The sequence below is a fragment of the Rhinoderma darwinii genome, chromosome 1 (genome assembly GCF_050947455.1).
Source record: "Rhinoderma darwinii isolate aRhiDar2 chromosome 1, aRhiDar2.hap1, whole genome shotgun sequence".
In the NCBI taxonomy this organism is placed as follows: domain Eukaryota; kingdom Metazoa; phylum Chordata; class Amphibia; order Anura; family Rhinodermatidae; genus Rhinoderma; species Rhinoderma darwinii.
This window is the reverse complement of record NC_134687.1, coordinates 391,597,997-391,616,725: the sequence shown is the minus strand read 5'-3', so window position 1 is coordinate 391,616,725 and position 18,729 is coordinate 391,597,997. Positions and strand designations below refer to the sequence as shown.

Sequence of the window (18,729 nt, the reverse complement as noted above, 5' to 3'; positions counted from 1 at the left end):
TACACCGATCTAATGACTGAGTCTAGCAAACAAAGACCCCTGTTTAACCCTTTTACAATCATGGGCAGAGGTGATTTCACTGAAACGCGCAGGGTCTAAGGCCCTACCTTAATATAGGGGTCAAGGCTGCAGTTTGAAAGCATAAGAGTGAATGCATCGGTCGTAAAAGAAACCTTGAATAATTAAAAGAAATTCTCATCGTAGTCATTTTGGAGTCCCTTTCAACATAAGGGGTCTTCCGCTTGAAATTATCTCGATTCATTTCAACAATGTCCGCGTGTTCAGTGTGATGAATATATACTTTTACAGCTCAGTTGTTATCCACAGTGAAAAATAATAATTAAATCACTGGATTAAAAGCATTTTCGTTTGTAACCTGAGCACTTAGCTAGACTTGTGTCAGAGTCATATCATGAATTGTTGTTGTTACACCGCAGCGCAAAATACAAGTGACTCCAGTGAAACCGGTGCTACTTGTCAGTGAGTAGAAATTGGACACCTATGGAATGTATCAGTACCTCTTGGACTACTATTCATAGAAATGCAGCAAGTCGCCCATTCAAAGCAATTACTCAAAAAGAAAACAAGAGACAGATTTGTAATGCTTCATCTTGCCTGGGGTTTTAGAAGACATTGGAGAGGGGGGAAAGCGCACAGAATTAGTGGATGAAAGCCGGGGTCTGCGCCTTCTGAAGAAGCTGCGAATGAGCCCACATTTCAAGGACTCCACAAGCGTAGTCTTTCCAGATCCAACGTGTCCAAATAATTTCAGCTTTATCCTTGGCTGGGGGGTTTGGGATGGTCTCAACTGCTGAATGAATAGACCTCGATAGGTGTCCTGAGGATAATTGAAATAGAGTTTAGTAACTAGGGTAACTCATTTATATTGTGTACCATTGGGTCAATTAAAAGTACAATTCTACAAGTCTAATTTAAAGGGAACTTGACTTGTCATAGTGCTCGGAACCCCACCGATCAAAACTTCTGACATGTCGCTAAGACCCCCGATAGCTAAAACAAAACGGCAGAAGTGCTCAGTTGAGCACTGTACCGCTTTGTTCCGGATCGGCTTTCCGAGGAGCGAGCCGTGTACGGGCTCAGACTTTCTATTGAGCCCATACTCCGCTCGCTCGGCCATCCTCAGACAACCGCTTTAAGTAACAAAACTAAATAAAAAAGTTAAATAATTTTAAGAAATTACCAGGATGCGCACAACTTTTCCCTTTATGTATTTGAATAGACAATACCTGAATGACCAACACAACATTTTATCATTATGATATTGGGTACGAGTATACAATAGACTATTCTTCATGTCAGGCTGTACATATGTACTGTTATTTTGCTTGAGTTCCAATAAAATGGATTTAATAATATCACTCTAATTTTGATATATAATTGAACTGGTACATAATATATTTTAAAGACAGAAAATACTGGCCACGCAATAAATACTTTCCCTCTATTCCGTAGTCTGTGTTCACCACGTATTAGCGATGGCATTTTGACATTGACTGAACTTGATGTTATGGCTCAAGACGCCTGACTTGGCAATAAAACCTCAGTGGTCTATGTCATGAAACAAAGAACACGAGAAGTGGAAGATTTTAGCCATGTTTATTTACAAGAATTGTAGAACAAAACCTCTTGCTGATATGAAGTGGATAAAAACATGTACAGTATATTTTGCGTTGCTTCATTTTGGAATCAGCTGGGTGTATATGGCAAGTGACACGGATACATTGCATATCACGGAGCCTGTGAACGCAGAAGTAGACTTGTTTTATAAGCAGGGTTAGCTCCTCTCTTCACTGGGAGGGTCAGGATGTTAAATGGTCCCATCCGAAACACAGTATGCACATTATATAGACAAAGCTGATGTCTGGTAAATAATACATCATTGTATCCTTCATGGCACTGGCAAGTTCATATTACAATAGGTTTAGAAACTGCTCTCCAACTAGAATAGCATTCATGCTGCAGCCTAGTACCTGGTTATGACAGAAAGGTGTGGAATTACTAGCATTTGACCTTGTATTAATGCGTTCCATTGACAGAAATCTGAATAGAAGAATCATTGTGCAAGAACAAAGTGGCGACACCACATCTTTGTTTACTCCTCGTCAACTCTGATTTAGAGAAAAGCATTAATCTCACGACTGACAGTAAGACACGCTGTTCAATCCTATTAGTGTTATGCCGTAAATAAGGGCTGGGAGGATAAATGGGATAAGCATATCTAGACATCAGCTGAGCGGAGCTAGACATTCCCTGCAGGAGACCTCTTCACTGAGGACATGTGAAAAATACTTCTCCTCTGTACAAGCTGAGCAGAGAAATTCGTTGTATCTGTTAGAATCAAATGGAGCTATATATATATAGTATTTTTTTAATGACAGCATTGTTGGTTACCTATAGTACTGTATAGAAATGTATCAACTTTTTTTTTTTAATCAAGAGGTGGTTATAGGAACCCCCCCCCCCCCCTCCAAAAAACAACAGCAGCTTTTTTGCCATTGTTTTTCTGGCATTTTAAATTTACGTTGCTCACCATGTGGGGTAAATAATGTTACACCTTTATTCTATGAGTCAATAAGATTCCATTGATACCAAATATATACATTATACATATATTTTTTGTTTTACTATTTTTACAATAAACACACAAACAAAAATAAATTTGTTTTTGCATCGCCACATTCCAAGAACCATGTATTTTGCCATCAATGTAGCCATTTGTAGGGACTTGTTTTTTGCAGGACGAGATGTACATTTTTATTGGTCCAATTTTGGGATACGTGGGACTTCTTGATTAACTTATTATACATTTTTGGGGAGTTTTATGTTATTTTTTTTCTGTGCACTTTTTTTTTTTTTTAGTCACACTATTCTTGTGATCGCTTATATAATGCTTTGTCTATCAGTCTTACACTGAGCATACCAGTCTATCAGGATGTGCCTCTGGCATTGCCTAATAGGCATACAGTCATGGCAGGCCTGAAGCCTTGGTTAGCCCCGGCTGCCATTGCAACCCATCAGTGCTGTGCGGTTGTGTTTGCGGTATGCTGATGGACGACAGAGGGACCCTCTCCGTCTGTCAAACATGTGAAGTTCTGCAGTCGCTATTGATCACAGCATTTAAGGGGTTACACCTCCAATCCTGGTCGTTGCAGTGGAAGCCCAGCTGTCAGCCAACATGTAGATGCACGTCAGAACGTGGGAATGGGACCTTTCCTGTGATGTATATGTACCTCAATACGCGCCAGGAGGTTTATTATGGGGAACAGTGGCAGATCCCCATAGGTACATTATGGGCGGCCGCCCTAAGACCACATCAGTTCTGTTAAATTTTTGGCTTGAATTGCGGCGTTATAAAGCTTTTTTCCTTTGGACACGGACACATCCCTGGCAAGGCAACGATCGGCTCCCTTCCAAGCTATTGGGCATTATTTTGTAATGCAAGTGTCACGATGACGTCATAGCTCTGCTGGTTGCGGCCTGGTCAGAAGAGACCAGGCCTGCATCGTCGGAGAAGAGGAGGGCGATGGAACAGGGACAGGTAAGCGTGGCACACAATGGGGCTGTGTGTGCCATATCTACATGGGGGCTCTTTGGCGCTTTCTACAAGGGGCTGTGTGGTGCTACCTACAGGGTGGGGGGGTTGTGCCGTATCTACAAGGGGAGGTGGCGCTATCTATAAGGGGGGCCTGTATAGCGCTATTCACAGGGGTGGCCTGTATGGCGCTATTCACAGGGGTGGTCTGTATGGCGCTATCCACAGGGGGGCTATGATGCGATCTACAGGGGGGCCTGTATGGTGCCATCTACAGGGGGTGATGCTATCTACAGGGGTGTGTGTGTGATGCCATCTACGGGGGGGGTTTACACTATCTATGGCACTATCTACAGGGGGTACTGTGCATGTGGTGCTTTACTTTACAGTGTTTGACACAATTATATTCCGGGGCACAGTGTATGGTACTATTTTATTCAGGGGCGCAGTGTATGGTTATTATATTTAGGGGTGCACTGTGTGGCACCAAGATAATTTTATCTTCGTTTGTAGGTGCGGAAATGTTGGAAAAGTGAGGAGCTGAAGACATCTGGGTGGTAAATTCTGCAGAAATGGGTCGTGGCTGGGAGAAATCATCATGAGGTCTGGACCGGATGGAGAAAAAGAAACTACTAGAATCTGAGAAGACATCACCTGTGAGTCACTGGATTTAGAGAGCATCTGTCACCTCTCCTGACTTGTTTATTATAAAAAATCCTTGTATTCCACAAAAAGTCTTTCCGCAGTCCAGGACTGAGACAAATTGGTGTTACCATTACCCTTGTGAGGAGGATGTGTCTCTCACAGTGTGATACGGTCAGCGATGGTTGGAGATTGTGAGTATGTAGGGACACAGCCATTTGACAAAGGGAATCTTAACACCCATTCGTTAATGCTTGCACAAAAAGGTAGTGTTAACAATAGTTACGGCGTGGCAGGGGAGAAGGGGGGCCCAAGTTTGGATAACAGCCCAAGGCCTGTGGTCTACTTAATCCGCCACTGATGGGAAACACCTGTCAGAGCGAATTGCTGAATTTATAAAGCGCTGCGTCCTTTGCGGTATTGTGATTATCCAGTTTATTACACATACTGTGTAGCCTAGTCCTAGAAGAATGGGTGATTAGTAGGGAATGCCACATAATGGAAAACTTTATTACCTTTCGAAGCCTTGCTAGCAAATTAACAACAGATTCATGCTGTTCAGCCTTGCTGAGATCTTCTGCAGTTTTGCCATCCTATCAAAACAAAGCACAAATGTAAAAATGAAAGCAGTGTCTTATGATTGAATGTCTTTATCTTATTCACACAATCGTATTTCTCATCCATTTCCTGTCTGTTTTAACAAAAGGACAGCACACAGACCCATACAAGTCAACAGGGCTATTCACACATCCGTTTCGGAGCATGTCTGTTGCGAGAAACTCACAGCAAGCCGGATTCTGATCCATTTTTGCGGACTTGTCTCAACCATTAAAAATCTATGGGTACATGAAAAAAGAAACGAACAGCACACTGGCCACAACCGTGTGCTGTTAGTTTTTCACAGATTAGTCGCTAAGCGATGCAGAAAAAACATCTATGCTTAAAAAGCAATAGAAAATGAAATCTGAATGATCAACTGACCCTTTTTGTGGGTTTTTCAGTGGGTTTGGAAAAACTGACAAAACTAGACCTACTTTAGTTTTTGTGGACGAGAAAACCGGACACCACGGAACGCACACATACATTTGCGGTCGCAAATCGGACATATTCGTGTGAAAAAGGCCTTGTATTATGACAGAAGAAATCATACATTATTAAGTGAGTCATCAAGATTCCTTGATTCCAGTGTACACTAATAGTGGTCATTTAGCTTTTATAGAGTGATTCAGTTAATTGCTTTGCTACAAAGTAAGCATTATTGATAGATCATCCAATATAGATAATCATTTGGTTACCTATTTGCATTTAAGTTTCGGCCTTCTATAATCTATAGCATGTACAGTCGGAACAGATTGGGAATGAGGATGCAGTAGCTCAATGGTTTTCAAACTTATTCATGCCAAGGAATCATAAACCAGCTAGAGATCCCACTGAGGAAACCCATTGTCCATATGAACGACATCACAAGATGGTGGCGGTCAATTTGTCTATATTGACATCACTGCTGCGGCTGTGATGGCCTACTGCGGACAGGTGACGTGTCATAAGTATGGAGGAGACGTCACAAAGGAAGTAGGCAGTATGCCAGTATGTAGTTAGTGTGGCATGGGCTGTATTTCCCAAGACAGATTATGTCAGAGATTTTCAGCATAAACCAGTCAGACGCAATGCAACTTAAAAGTCACGTCCCCTTTTCTGGGTTGAGATAGGTTGAAGTGTTATCATAAGGCAGGCTGTGTAGCGAATTTCTGGATATTAAATGAGCCGCATCCTTCATGCAGATGTGGGTGTCAGCCATTAGCAGAACCCCAGAGACCCGTCAAAGAACCTTATAGTATCATATCAGGTTGTAGTAGCATATCAGAAGCTATTGGCCACTTGAGGACCAGGACAATTTTGGCCTTGAGGACTAGAATTGTTTTTTTTTCATTTTCGGCCAACGGCAGCACCAAAGGGTAAGTGGCCTTTGAAGATTTAGCCATGGAGAAGCGCATCTAGCACAAATAAACATAATTAATTAGTAATCATTAGCTATTAACGCACAGGCACCTGGCAGTTTAAAAGACTCCCACATTGTGGTTTTTTTAATGTCTTGGAGGAAGCAGGTACAGCTTGGCTTACCTGCATGGCCCACCATCTTTATACAGGAGGGTGACCCTGTGTTACTATTGAAGATTTCATGGGTGTGTCCCTGGAGATTACCTTTTCAGGTAATCTAGATTTTTCAGTGGGGAGTCCCCGTTTATGTTCCTTATTTCAGGGAGGGGTCCTTGTTTTGTGGTTCTATCTTATTTATTTATTTTCCTTTGCCTTTGTGGTCAAAACTTTTATTTTGTTCTTTGACGTAGCTGTAGGAGGCCTTATGTTTTGCAGGCGGAGTTGTACTTTATGTAGGTGACTTTTTTTGGTACATATAAATTAGTGTTTAATTTAAATTTTATTTTTGGGAACAAAAGCTGAAAAAAGAAATTCTGCGGCAGTTTTTATTTATTTTTTACGGCATACTCTGTTTACCATAAATGATGCTATAAATGTATTGTACAGGTTGTTACAGTTGTGAATATGGTAAGACCGCCCTTGGGTCCTTCAAAGCTGCACTGTGATTGGTTGCTATGGGCAACAAGGCCAGTTTCACAGTTAGAGTATAGTAAATGAAGCCCACAGTCTAGACTACCTTTCCAAATAACCGTTTATGTGGGTGACTTTGCAACTCACTAAAAGTATATATAAATACATAAATAATTAAAGACAAAATATATATATATGTCATAAAATTAGGTAAACTCGACCTTAAACCCCCCCCCCCTTTCAGGACCGAGACTATTTTTTCAAATCTGACGTGTTACTTTATGTGGTTATATTTTTACCTATCCAAGCGATTCTGAGATTGTTTTCTCGTGACATATTGCACTTTATGTTAGTGAAAAAATATAGTCTATAAAATTCAGTATTTATTTCTGAAAAACCAAAATTTAGAGAAAACTTGCGAAAATTAGCATTTTTCTAAATTTAAACGCATCTGCTTGTAAAACAGATAGTAATACCACACAAAATAGTTACTAGTTAACATTTACCATATGTCTACTTTATGTTTGCATCGTTTTTTGAACGTCCTTTTATTTTTCTAGGACGTTACAAGGCTTAGAACTTTAGCAGCAATTTCTCATATTTTAAAGAAAATTTCAAAAGGACCAGTTCAGTTCTGAAGTGGCTTTGAGGGCCTTATATATTAGAAAGTCCCCATAAATCACCCCATTTTGAAAACTGCACCCCTCAAAGTATTCGAATCAGCATTCATAAAGTGTTTTAGTCCTTTAGGCGTTTCACAGGAATTAAAGCAAAGTAGAGGTGACATTTAAATTTTTTTATTTCTTTTTTGCCGAAATTAATTTGTAATAAATGTTTTCTGTGTAACAGAAGGTTTTACCCGAGAAATGCAACTCAATATTTATTGCCCAGATTCTGCAGTTTTTAGAAACATCCCACATGTGGCCCTAGTGTCCTAATGGACCGAAACACCTCAGAAGCAAAAGAGCACCTAGAGGATTTTGGGGCCTCCTTTTTATTAGAATATATTTTAGGCACCATGTCAGGTTTGAAGAGGTCTTGTGGTGCCAAAACAGTGGAAACCCCCAAAAGTGACCCCATTTTGGAAACTACACCCCTCAAGGAATTTATCTAGGGGTATAGTTAGCATTTTGACCACACAGGTTTTTCACTAAATATATTGGAATCAGTCTGTAAAAATGAAAATCAACTTTTTTTCAGAAAAAACTGAAATTTTTAATATTTACAAAAAAAAAAGAAAATGCACCCCAACATTTGTAAAGCAATGTCTCCCGATTACAGCAGTACCCCATATGTGGCAATAAACTGCTGACTGGACCCACAGTAGGGCTAAGAAGGGAAGGAGCACCATTTGGATTTTGGAGCGCGGATATTGCTGGAATGGTTTTCGGTGCCATGTTGCATTTGCAATGCCCTGGAAGGACCAGAACAGTAGAAAACCCCCAAAGTTGACCCCATTTTGGAAACTACACCTTTCAAGGAATTTTTCTACGGGTATAGTTAGCATTTTGACCCCAGAGGTTTTTTGCAGAATTTAGTGGAATTAGGTTGTGAAAATGAAAATCTACTTTTTCTTCACTAAAATGTTGCATTTTCTCATTTTGACAAGAGATAAAAGGGGAAAAACACACCCCATCATTTGTAAAGCAATTTTTTCCAAGCACAGAAATACCCCACATGTGGTCATACATTTTTTTTCATTAGAAATGAATTAACCCTTTCAGGACTGATCCATTTTTTGCTGTCTTATTTTCGTTTTTCACTCCCCGCTTTCCAAGAGCCATAACGTTTTTTTTCTCCGTCAATAGAGCGGTGTGATGGCTTATTTCTTGCGGGAGGAGTTGTAGTTTCTATTGACACTATTTAAAGTACCATAAAATGTACTGGGAAACTGAAAAAAATTATTGGCGGGCCGAAATTGGAAAAAGCTGTGATTCCTCCATTTTTTGGGGTTTCGTTTTTACGGCTTTCGCCGTAACTTTTTCATTTTTTGGTCGATTGAGCGGTATGAGGGCTTATTTTTTGCGGGATGAGCTGTAGTTTTTAGTGGTACAATTTTTTCGTACATAAAAAGTGATCCAAAAAATTTTTATAAAACGTTTGAGAGCTATGGTGACAAAAAAAAAAAAAGCAATTTTGGCGGTTTCAATTATTTATTTTAGTTTTTACGGTGTTCACCGTGCAAGTTAAATAATGGTATATTGTAATAGTTCGGACTTTTACGGACCTAGCGATAACAATTTTGTTGTTTTTTTTTACATTACTTTTGAATAAAAATGTGAAAAGGTTGTTTTTTTTTTCTAACTACTAATAACTTTCATTCTTTTACACATTTTTTTAGTCCCCTTAGGGGACTTGAACCAGCAATCATTGGATCGCTGGTACAATATACTGCAATACTAATGTATTGCAGTATATTGTTATTTTTACAGGCTTCTCACGATCGCTGCTCCTGTCCGTTAGTCCCGGGTGTCAATTGTAATGCACAGCTGAATCCCGCAGCGTATGGCGAGGGCTCAGCACGTGAGCCGGCTCCATACATCAACCCCCGCACCATGACGTGCTATTAAGTCATAGTACGCAAAAAGTTTAATACACAGCGGATGGTGCGAAGTGAAAATTGCAATTTTCCACTGATATGCGATTTTAGTGCATAATATGTTGTGCCACTGAAGACAAATACCTCAAAACGTTAAGTGGGTTCTCCCGCGTATGGCAATACCATATATGTGGGCGCAAACTGCTGTTTGGGCACGCTGCAGGGCTCAGAATGGAGGGAGAACCATTTTGCTTTTGGAGTGCAGATTTTGCTTGGTAGTTTTTCTGTTTGGGGTTTTACTGGTATTTCAGGTTTATAATGTGGGGGCATATGTAATCTGTGCGGAGAACATCAGGGTATAACGCAGTAAATAAATAATAATTCATAGATATGGGGCCAGTGGCGCACTGATAAAAGGCGCCCGATGTTATCCGCTTTTGGGATACTCTGCACATTTTGCATCGCCATATTCTGAGAGCCAGAACTTTTTCATTTTTTGTCCACCAGAGCTGGTACCATTTTGGGGTACATGCGATTTTTTGATCACTTATCAAATTTTTTTGCAAGCCAGGTGACCAAACTCCAGCAATTATGACAATGTTTTTTAGTTTTTTTTTTTTTTTAGTGTTCACCATGCGCTATAAATGACAATTTTACTTTATTCTGCGGGTCGGTACGATTATGGCGATACCATATGTATATAGTTTTTTTTATGTCTTGCACTTTTTTTTTTTTATAAAATAATAAATTTTTTGTGTCACCATATTCTGAGACCCATACATTTTTTATTTTTCAGTAAAAAAAAAAAAAAAAAAAAAGCTGTGTAAGGGCTTGTTTTTTGTGGGACGGGTCGTAGTTTTTATTGGTACTCTTTTGGGGTACATGCGACTTTTTGATAATTTTTTATTCTCTATTTTGGGAGGGGTGGTGACCAAAAAAATTGTGATTCTGGCATGGTTTTTGAATGATTTTTTTTAGGGGTTAATCATGCGGGAAAAATAACAGTTTTATAGTTTGGGTCATTATGAACGAGGTGATACTAAGTATGTGTACTTTATTTTTTTTTTATAGTTTCATTTTTTCCTATAATAAAAGACTTATTATAGGGAAAAAAAAGCAGTTTTGTTTTTTTTAACGTAACTTATTTTTACACTTTTATTAACTTTTTTTTTTGTCCCACTAGGGGACTTGAGGACTTGGAGCTTTGATCGCTGCTAGAATACATTACACTACCTAGGCCGTGTAATGTATTCTAACTGTCATTGTGACGTGACAGTCACTCTGACAGGAAGCCTAGGAGGACCAGCCTCCGGCAGCTCCTCCTGGGCTTCCGTACAAGGCAACCCGGAGGCAATTTTCTGGCCTCCGGTTGCCATGATAAGCATCGGCAGCCCCCACAATCACTTTGTGGGGGCTGCCAAAATCCTTCAAACCCCTTAAATGCAGCGATCACAATCGGTTGCCGCATTTAAGGGGTTAATTGCAGAAATCCGCGGCGATGGTCCGGCAAGACTAGAGTGTCGGAGACAGCGGACCTCCCGGTTCCCGGGCACTGTCCGTTAGGACAGGGTGCGCCGGGAACCGCTCCGCAACTGTACGTCCTGGTCCGGGAAGCAACCCCTCCCCAGGACGTACAGTTGCGGCGTAGCGCGGGAAGAGGTTAAAGTAGTTATAGGAGATTAAAAAAAGAAACCTGGCTGCTTTCTACCATATGCGATTTATGGTATTGCAGCTAAGCCCATTCACTTAAATGTAACTGAACCACAATATGACACAGCCCATAAAAGGGCTGTGTACAAAGATAATAGGGTGAACTAAAAATAAAGGAGCAAATGTAAAAAAAACAAAAAACCCCACATATAACAATCTGATTTTTGTTGAATTATTATTGTATTTAAATCTTTTGATATCCCATCTTTATTGCTCAATTCAGTCTCTAAAAGGCCAACCAATTCTTTGCTTACCATAGTCAGTGCTTCCACATTGGCACCAGAGAGGCAGAGATAGCGAACAACTTCAAGAATACCATTGTTTGCTGCAAGGTGTAAAGGAGTACGGCCATACTGTAAGTAAAGTAAAGTAAAAATTATAGTGCATTCCAGAAGCAAAACAAAAACAAGCCACTGGCATGACCAAATTTTCCCTGTTTTTCTCACACACACATATTTGGGGGAATGGGTGGAGGCGCACATGTAAGCAATGTTTTACTACATTCAATTCACTCAATCCAGGGGAGGAGTTTTTTTTTTTATACAAATACTTTTTTTTTTTTTTAATATAAACATCTCGGACATTGCCCAAATCCTTTACTATACTAAACGTTTAACTGGATCGGAGCCTCAAGGGCACACTGAAAGAACAGGTTTTTTTGATATTATAATATACACTAAAAGTAATATATACTGGACATAGCAATGACAATTTGCATATTTTGACTAGGTCATAAATAAAAATAAACACGTATGGCCAGACTGGAAGTTTGTTTTTTTGGACTTTCAAAATATAGAGATGATCATTAATGGTGATCTTTTACCAATCACAAATGTCAAAATGTCAGATCTAAAATAATCTGACCATATTCATTATGCTGAAGGACTAAGTTTCAGTAGGGTGCAAAAAGATAAAAGGATAACCTTTTTTTAACTGAACTCCCTGCTATCTCTGGGCTTACAAATCCAGTGGGCGGTCCTACAGAGTGATTGACAACTATTTCTGTATTCACACTGATTGGGAAAACGGTCAATGTTTGAGACCGCCCACTGGACACTTTAGCCCACAGTGCACAGGGCAAAACTATTTATTAATGAGCTGAGTGCCTCCTGTACTATAACATTGTGTCTCCAGATAAGACATGTTCTACGTTACAGGATCCCTTTAAACTTAACGTGAACCTCACCTATAAGGCCAAACAGAGCAGAGTATTACATCATCACCAATGCTCTAATATTCAAAATCTCCTCAAATGCCCTCCCCCACTCCACCAGCAGAACACAGACTCCAAATACAAGGTGGTGCTTGTTATTCAATTACTGAATAACTAGATTACAAATCAAAAGGAAATGTCGACTTTCTGGACATCTGAAACGTACGGCTGACCCTTGACACTCAAATGAAACATGCGCGCGCGCACACACACTAAATATACTTCCTACCTAAACGTGTGTTTAATAATTAACAAGAAGTGTAGAAACAGATCATGTTAAACGAGATCCAATACAGGTTTTTACAGTTGAAACATGGACAGGACTCATTAGATTAGAACAAATACCTTGTTAGTAATATCCAAATTACATTTAGCTTCACACAGGGCCATTACAATAGGAATATTGCCATCTTTGCAGGCGACATGTAAAGGTGTGTTACCATGACGATCCTGGAAGTCTACATAGCACCCCTGATTGATCAAGGCTTTAACTACTTCCATCTGACATCTTCTCACTGCAAGGTGCAGGGCTATGTGCCCATCCTGAAAGAGAGGTAAATTGGTCAGCTCATTTTAGTGTAATGATTTCTCAGACACGTATATTGACTCATAATTCATGTACATTTTGAGACAATGTTCAGTTTTTCACACTTTGATTCAGTGAAAAGTATCGAGAGAAGACTAGAAGCCTGAAATATTATAAAATATATCATGAGAGGCTTGGAACTTTCTTCAGTAAATGTAAAAAAATGCTTAGAGGAACATTGATCCAGACTGGATACCACTAGGGGTCAGGAAAGAATAGTTTTTTTTCCTCATGCATTACATAGGTTTTCCCCTACTTCTGGATAAACATGATTAAGGCTGTGTTCACATCAGCGTTAGCTTTCTGTTGAGGGGTTCCATCTGAGGTTTCCGTCGGGGGAACTCTTCAACGGAAAGGCAAACGGAAACCTTCGCTTCCATTTGCATCACCATTGCTCTCAATGGTGACGGAAACGTTGCTAATGGTTTCAATTTGTCACCATTGTTTTTAACGGAATCAATAGCGCACCGACTGCGCTATTGATTCTGTCAGAACATTCTGCCATAACTATGGTTTGGTCCACTAACTGTAACCATATGGCATGGCTCCGTTGTTTTGACAGAATAGCGCAGTTGACTGCGCTATTGATTCCGTCAAAACAACGGAGCAATGCCATATGGTTACAGTTAGTGGACCAAACCATAGTTGTGGCAGAAAGTTCTGTGATCTTTGATATCCCTCATTATGCTATATGGTCTTATAGTCCATCTGCCGAAAATGCGCACTCTCATTTAACACCTATAAGACGCTCTAAAAAGGGACAAAGAATGCCTGCTATATAGAAGGACTTCTGTCTCATGACATTGGGAGCCTAAAAAAGAGGCTGGTTGTGTAATTCATAAAGGATATGAAAATGATGTTTCAATGCAGCGCACAGGTGTTCCTAAACCTACCTGTCACGACACCAACAACACGTTGGAATGTAGTAGTAATGACAGCATTGTTGCAGCCAGTGTAATGACAATGAAAAGATTTCATTGTGGTCTGGCTCTCAGACGGTCACTCACTGCTGATAAACTGGTAAAGCAGGAGATGCTTTGCATATTTGTTCAAGTTCAAATTTGAAGTGATTGAAAAGGTTGAAAAAGAGACACCGGTCTATCCAGTTCAACCTCCCTCAATAAATTACCCGTCATTCATTCGTGATTAATTATAACCCTCAATGGCATTCGTCAGTAAATAATCATCTAGCCCTTTTATTTAAATGTGAACATAGAATCTGCCATCACTACCTCTTGAGGAAGGGCATTCCATAGTTTGACTCCTCTAACTGTAAAGAACACTTTCCTATATTGATGTCTGAAACGTCTTTCTTTCACACGCAATGAATGCTGCTGCTTAGCTTATTTGTTACCAGAATACCCAGGTCCTTCTCTTGTTCCATTATCCCCAGTTTTATTCCATTTAATGTATATGAATGAATGCTATTATTGCAGCCTAGGTGCATTACTATATATTTATCAACATTAAAATTGATCTGCCATGTTTTTGCCCATGTTGCCAGCTTATCTAGGTCCTTCTGTAATATTTTATAGTCAAGCGGAGTTTTAAGTATTCTACAAAAACTGACACCTTACTATCAATTTTATCCACAAGGTCATTAATAAAGAGATTAAAAAGAATTGGGCGTAACACAGATCCTTGTGGTACCCAGCTGCTGACTTTAGCCCATTTTGAGTAAGTACCATTTATAACAACTCTGTATCGTAGAACTGCAAGCATCTCATCTATTCAGTTATTACGCTTAACGTTAAAAAAACAAAAAAACAAACAAAACACCCAGTGAGACCAGTTTGAGATTTGATTGTTTCAGTAATATGTAGGTATTGAATCCTTGCTGAAATGTTAATCTATTTATATATGACTTATTCCACTAGCAATCTTTTTCCTTGTACTGTATATACTCTAGTCTATATTACGGCTCAGTCTTGTATGGAACCATAATAGGGCTTCCATAGAGATGCATGAGCACTGTACCTCAGATTTCATACAGAGCCATATGGCTAATTTTTCTGTCGGATTCCTTACCTTTTCGACAGAAAGACAAATGCCATTCTCCATTGGATTCCGTATGTACAGAGGTAATATCTCCGTACACAGAGTGATTGTGAGGAGGCTTATAGGCTCTTCGCGCAGGGCTCTGCTGGGTGCGTTGGTATTATCTGTCTCATATGACCAGCAGACATCTGCTATTTAGGACTGGTCAAAAAAAACCACAGTTTCCGCTCATAAAATTGTATAATTATCAATCACTATGATCGTCTTCTAAAAAAAACTAACCAGTTTATGGCCAGTTCTAGAAAACCGTATTCAATGGGCATTCTGCTACTATGATTAATGTCATAGGCACAATGTGAACACAACAATTTTGCAGCACGTGCCATTATTAAGCCTAGGAACATGTTGCAAAATGACTAAGGTACCTGGCAAATAAATTATTGCTTCCGCTATAACTAAATTAAAACCCAGCTGGCGTGGCACTGGCTGTCTGCCGCAGTAATGCCATACTGAATACAGCATTATATTAAACAGAGCTAAAGGGAAGCCTCATCTTGTGAAGGTGGCAATTTACAATAGCAACATAAATCACAGCCTGTATTTTTATTTTATATCAAATCAAATCAAATCGTGTAGAGCACTGAAGAGATTGTAATTGTATCCGATTATTTGTCCAGTCACATAATATGAAATACTACTTTGCACAGTACTGAATAGGAACAAATTGCCAGCATGGCATAGCATTTACATCCCACTGAGTATTCTTGTATATTTTAACGTTTTACTACCAGAGTTTAACAATGACGAATTGCAGGTTTCTAACTGCCGATTAGGTATCTGAGGCGAAGCATTTCATGGACATAAATGACCCTCGAGCGTCTGTGTGTATAATTTGTGACCACAGGAATCGTTCACCTTGTCTGTTGCATCAAGGTCAGCTCCATGTTCAGTCAAGCATTCCACAATATCATGGTATCCTCTTGCTGAAGCCGTCAGGAGGGGAGTTTCTCCTTCTCTGTTGCGAATGTTAACGTTGCAGCCAGCCTGGCACAAGGCTCTTGCCACAGGATAGTAACCATGCCAGGCAGCACAATGTAGAGGTGTTTCTTCTTCCTACAAGATATCAGTGATTGAAGTCAGTTCCTCACCGTGCTATTTTTCCTATCTGACGGAAGCTGGAGATGACAGGAGTGTGTGTTGTGCCGGTATTTCATAGAAAGAATGAGCCGCTGTGATACTGCTATATGTAGGCATGTATTATGCACACATCTATACAATTATTCCAGAAATCGTGCAGCACATTATGTTCCGCACATAAAAGCTCTCTATGACACAACTGGATTGTTTAAAGCACCGCAAGAAAGCGAAGAGACATTTACATGGAAAATGTTTTGTAAAAATATCTCCTGTGCCTCTTTTTTTACGGCATCACGTTTGATTCATAGTGTCTTTGTGTAGAGCAATTTGTAATGAAAATGGCCAGTCTCCCACTCAAAAGTTCTGTATTTGAGCAGAAATTGACAAGTGACATCTCTCGCGCACACCGTTCTGAATAGGAAAGCGCGCACTCGCTCTACAACATCCAAGGGGCAATTTGATCTTGTAGACATAAAATGAAATAATCAGTGACAGCTTCACTGTAAAACGACAAGAAGGTGTAGGAGGAATATTGTTCACATACATTACTTTAACTCTCTCTGGCAGGACGAATACTAACATGGTGCAATTCAACTGTGGTTATATTATACAATTGGTTGCCAGTTTAGTACCCGCTAAAAAAACATATTAGAAAGACAATATGGCCGAAAATTGCAAAACGGTTTCCGAATACATTTTATTTCTTTAACGATACACCCTGAGAATTTAAAAAAGGGATAAGAGTCTATTTTGGACACTGGAATTGGCACACCTAACACCAAAGATCATATTGAAATGCCCTTTGTACAAATAGCGGGACCCAGTCTTATAACGGCCTGTCTGACCAGTTAATGTAGTCAATGAGCTGGACATTGTATAACAGAGCAGCAGGTGGAATCAGTGAAATATATCCGTTTATCTGAAACGCCTTCCAGTCATACGAACCTTATCCTGAATATCCGGATTCGATTTAATGATGCACAGGTACTGGATGACTTCCACGTGCCCGTATCGAGCTGCCACATGAAGGGCGGTTTCTCCTGACTGAAATAAAATGAGAAAAAAAAAAGTCTTATAAGTGGATGCAGAGAAGAAAAGATACTGACGCAGTGTAGGATTGCAGAGACCGACGAAATCTACTGTAATAGACGCTACCGAGGAACATTTCATACAACGCAGATAATATAGACACAATGACAAATAACCCTAATGTCGTCAATCATTTCTAAATATAGGATTAATCGACCAAATGGGTAAACAAAGACTGACTTAAGTACAGAGAGCGATTTGTCGAAGTGCTTTTATAAGTGCATCAAAACATAGAAGACGCTTTCATTAACCCATGACTAACCTACTGGAGCCAAACAAACTATTGTGCATTCAGTTCCACCAATGATCCTTTTAATATTTTTTGGACGGTGTTGTATATATAAAAGTGTAACATAGTGGAGGTCATTTCCAGTGGAAGTCTTCAATGTTTAGAAATCAGAGCTTGTGGGTCTTCATCACAAATCAATAAGGAGAGTGGCTCTCCTATTTAGCGAATGTTGGCACAGACTACCAGGAGGCAAATCAGGGTGTCTTTTTACAAACACGCAATTCCATTTTTTTCTCTGTACAGGGCAAAACCAAGCATGACAGGGTGTCAAACTACTGATCCCTTTAGTCAAATGACTCAATTAATACAGAAATATTATAGGTAACAAAAGGGCCAAAAACAAAACAACTATTGTACCATTTTAATAAAAAAAACGTCACCTTATCTTTAACATCCAGTGGACATTTGTTCTGATGTAGGAACTTTAATGTCTCAAAATGACCGTGCCGGGAGGCCCAATAAAGTGCATTGGACCCAGCCTAAGTAAATAAGAAACCATTAACAGCAGCACTGTTTTTAGCGAGGGGAAAAAATGTTGATATACAAATCAGTATATTTTTTAATTTATTTATAAAAGGTGTAATAAATAGCAAATGAAAATGCACAGACCTTATCCTGCACATCAATATGTGCTCCACGCTTAATGAGCAATTCCAGCATCTGAATATTTCCACAGCCAGCGGCTATTAATAGTGGAGGGGTGCCATGCTGAAACATAGGGATGCAGAATGATGAGAGATCATAAATAAAAGGTTCAGCTACAAATTACTATATTGGACTGCCCATACCCACAGGACTACTAAACAAACTGCAAGTGAAGCCGTTATCAAAACCAGGTAAAAATGTAGCTATCGGAAAAAAAATCTGTAAAATTATTCCATCTAAAAGTTAAAACACATACACAGGATATATTCACACGGGGCAGTATTGTAGCAGGTCCTTTTCCCATTGATGGTTTTGTAAAGATTTTGTATTACATTCAAATAATGTGTGTATTATAGTCATTTATAAGTGTAAGGTGAATAGGTTACCCTGGTAGGTTGGTTTACATCATAGTTTGCCAAAGATCCCAGTAGATGCTGTAAACCAGGAACATTGTCATCATTTATAGCATGGATGATGGCCTTCATAACAAAAGAATCCTCTTCATCCTGCCAGTAACAGTATGGGAGTCAAATTATTACGAGATATATATATATATATATATATATATATATACATACACACATATACATACACACACACACACACACACACACACACACACACACACACACACACACACATATATATATATATATATATATATACACACACACATTATATATATATATATATATATATATATATATATATATACACACAAAAAAACACAAAAACATATGAAACCCCTTGTTCACTTGTA

At 39.3% G+C, this 18,729-nt stretch overlaps 1 protein-coding gene across 1 annotated transcript in view; it reads right to left on the bottom strand.

Moving 5' to 3' along the window:
• The window catches only part of DAPK1 (death associated protein kinase 1), a 157,624-nt gene that overhangs the window by 12,402 nt on the left and 126,493 nt on the right, over positions 1–18,729 (bottom strand). The window contains exons 12-20 of the mRNA XM_075828803.1: positions 18,356–18,475; positions 17,934–18,032; positions 17,705–17,803; positions 16,892–16,990; positions 15,725–15,922; positions 12,571–12,768; positions 11,267–11,365; positions 4,711–4,788; positions 616–838 (exon numbers count right to left, since the gene is read on the bottom strand). Of these exons, the coding sequence (XP_075684918.1) occupies positions 616–838; positions 4,711–4,788; positions 11,267–11,365; positions 12,571–12,768; positions 15,725–15,922; positions 16,892–16,990; positions 17,705–17,803; positions 17,934–18,032; positions 18,356–18,475 (1,213 nt within the window). The remainder of the gene's footprint in view (positions 1–615; positions 839–4,710; positions 4,789–11,266; positions 11,366–12,570; positions 12,769–15,724; positions 15,923–16,891; positions 16,991–17,704; positions 17,804–17,933; positions 18,033–18,355; positions 18,476–18,729) is intronic.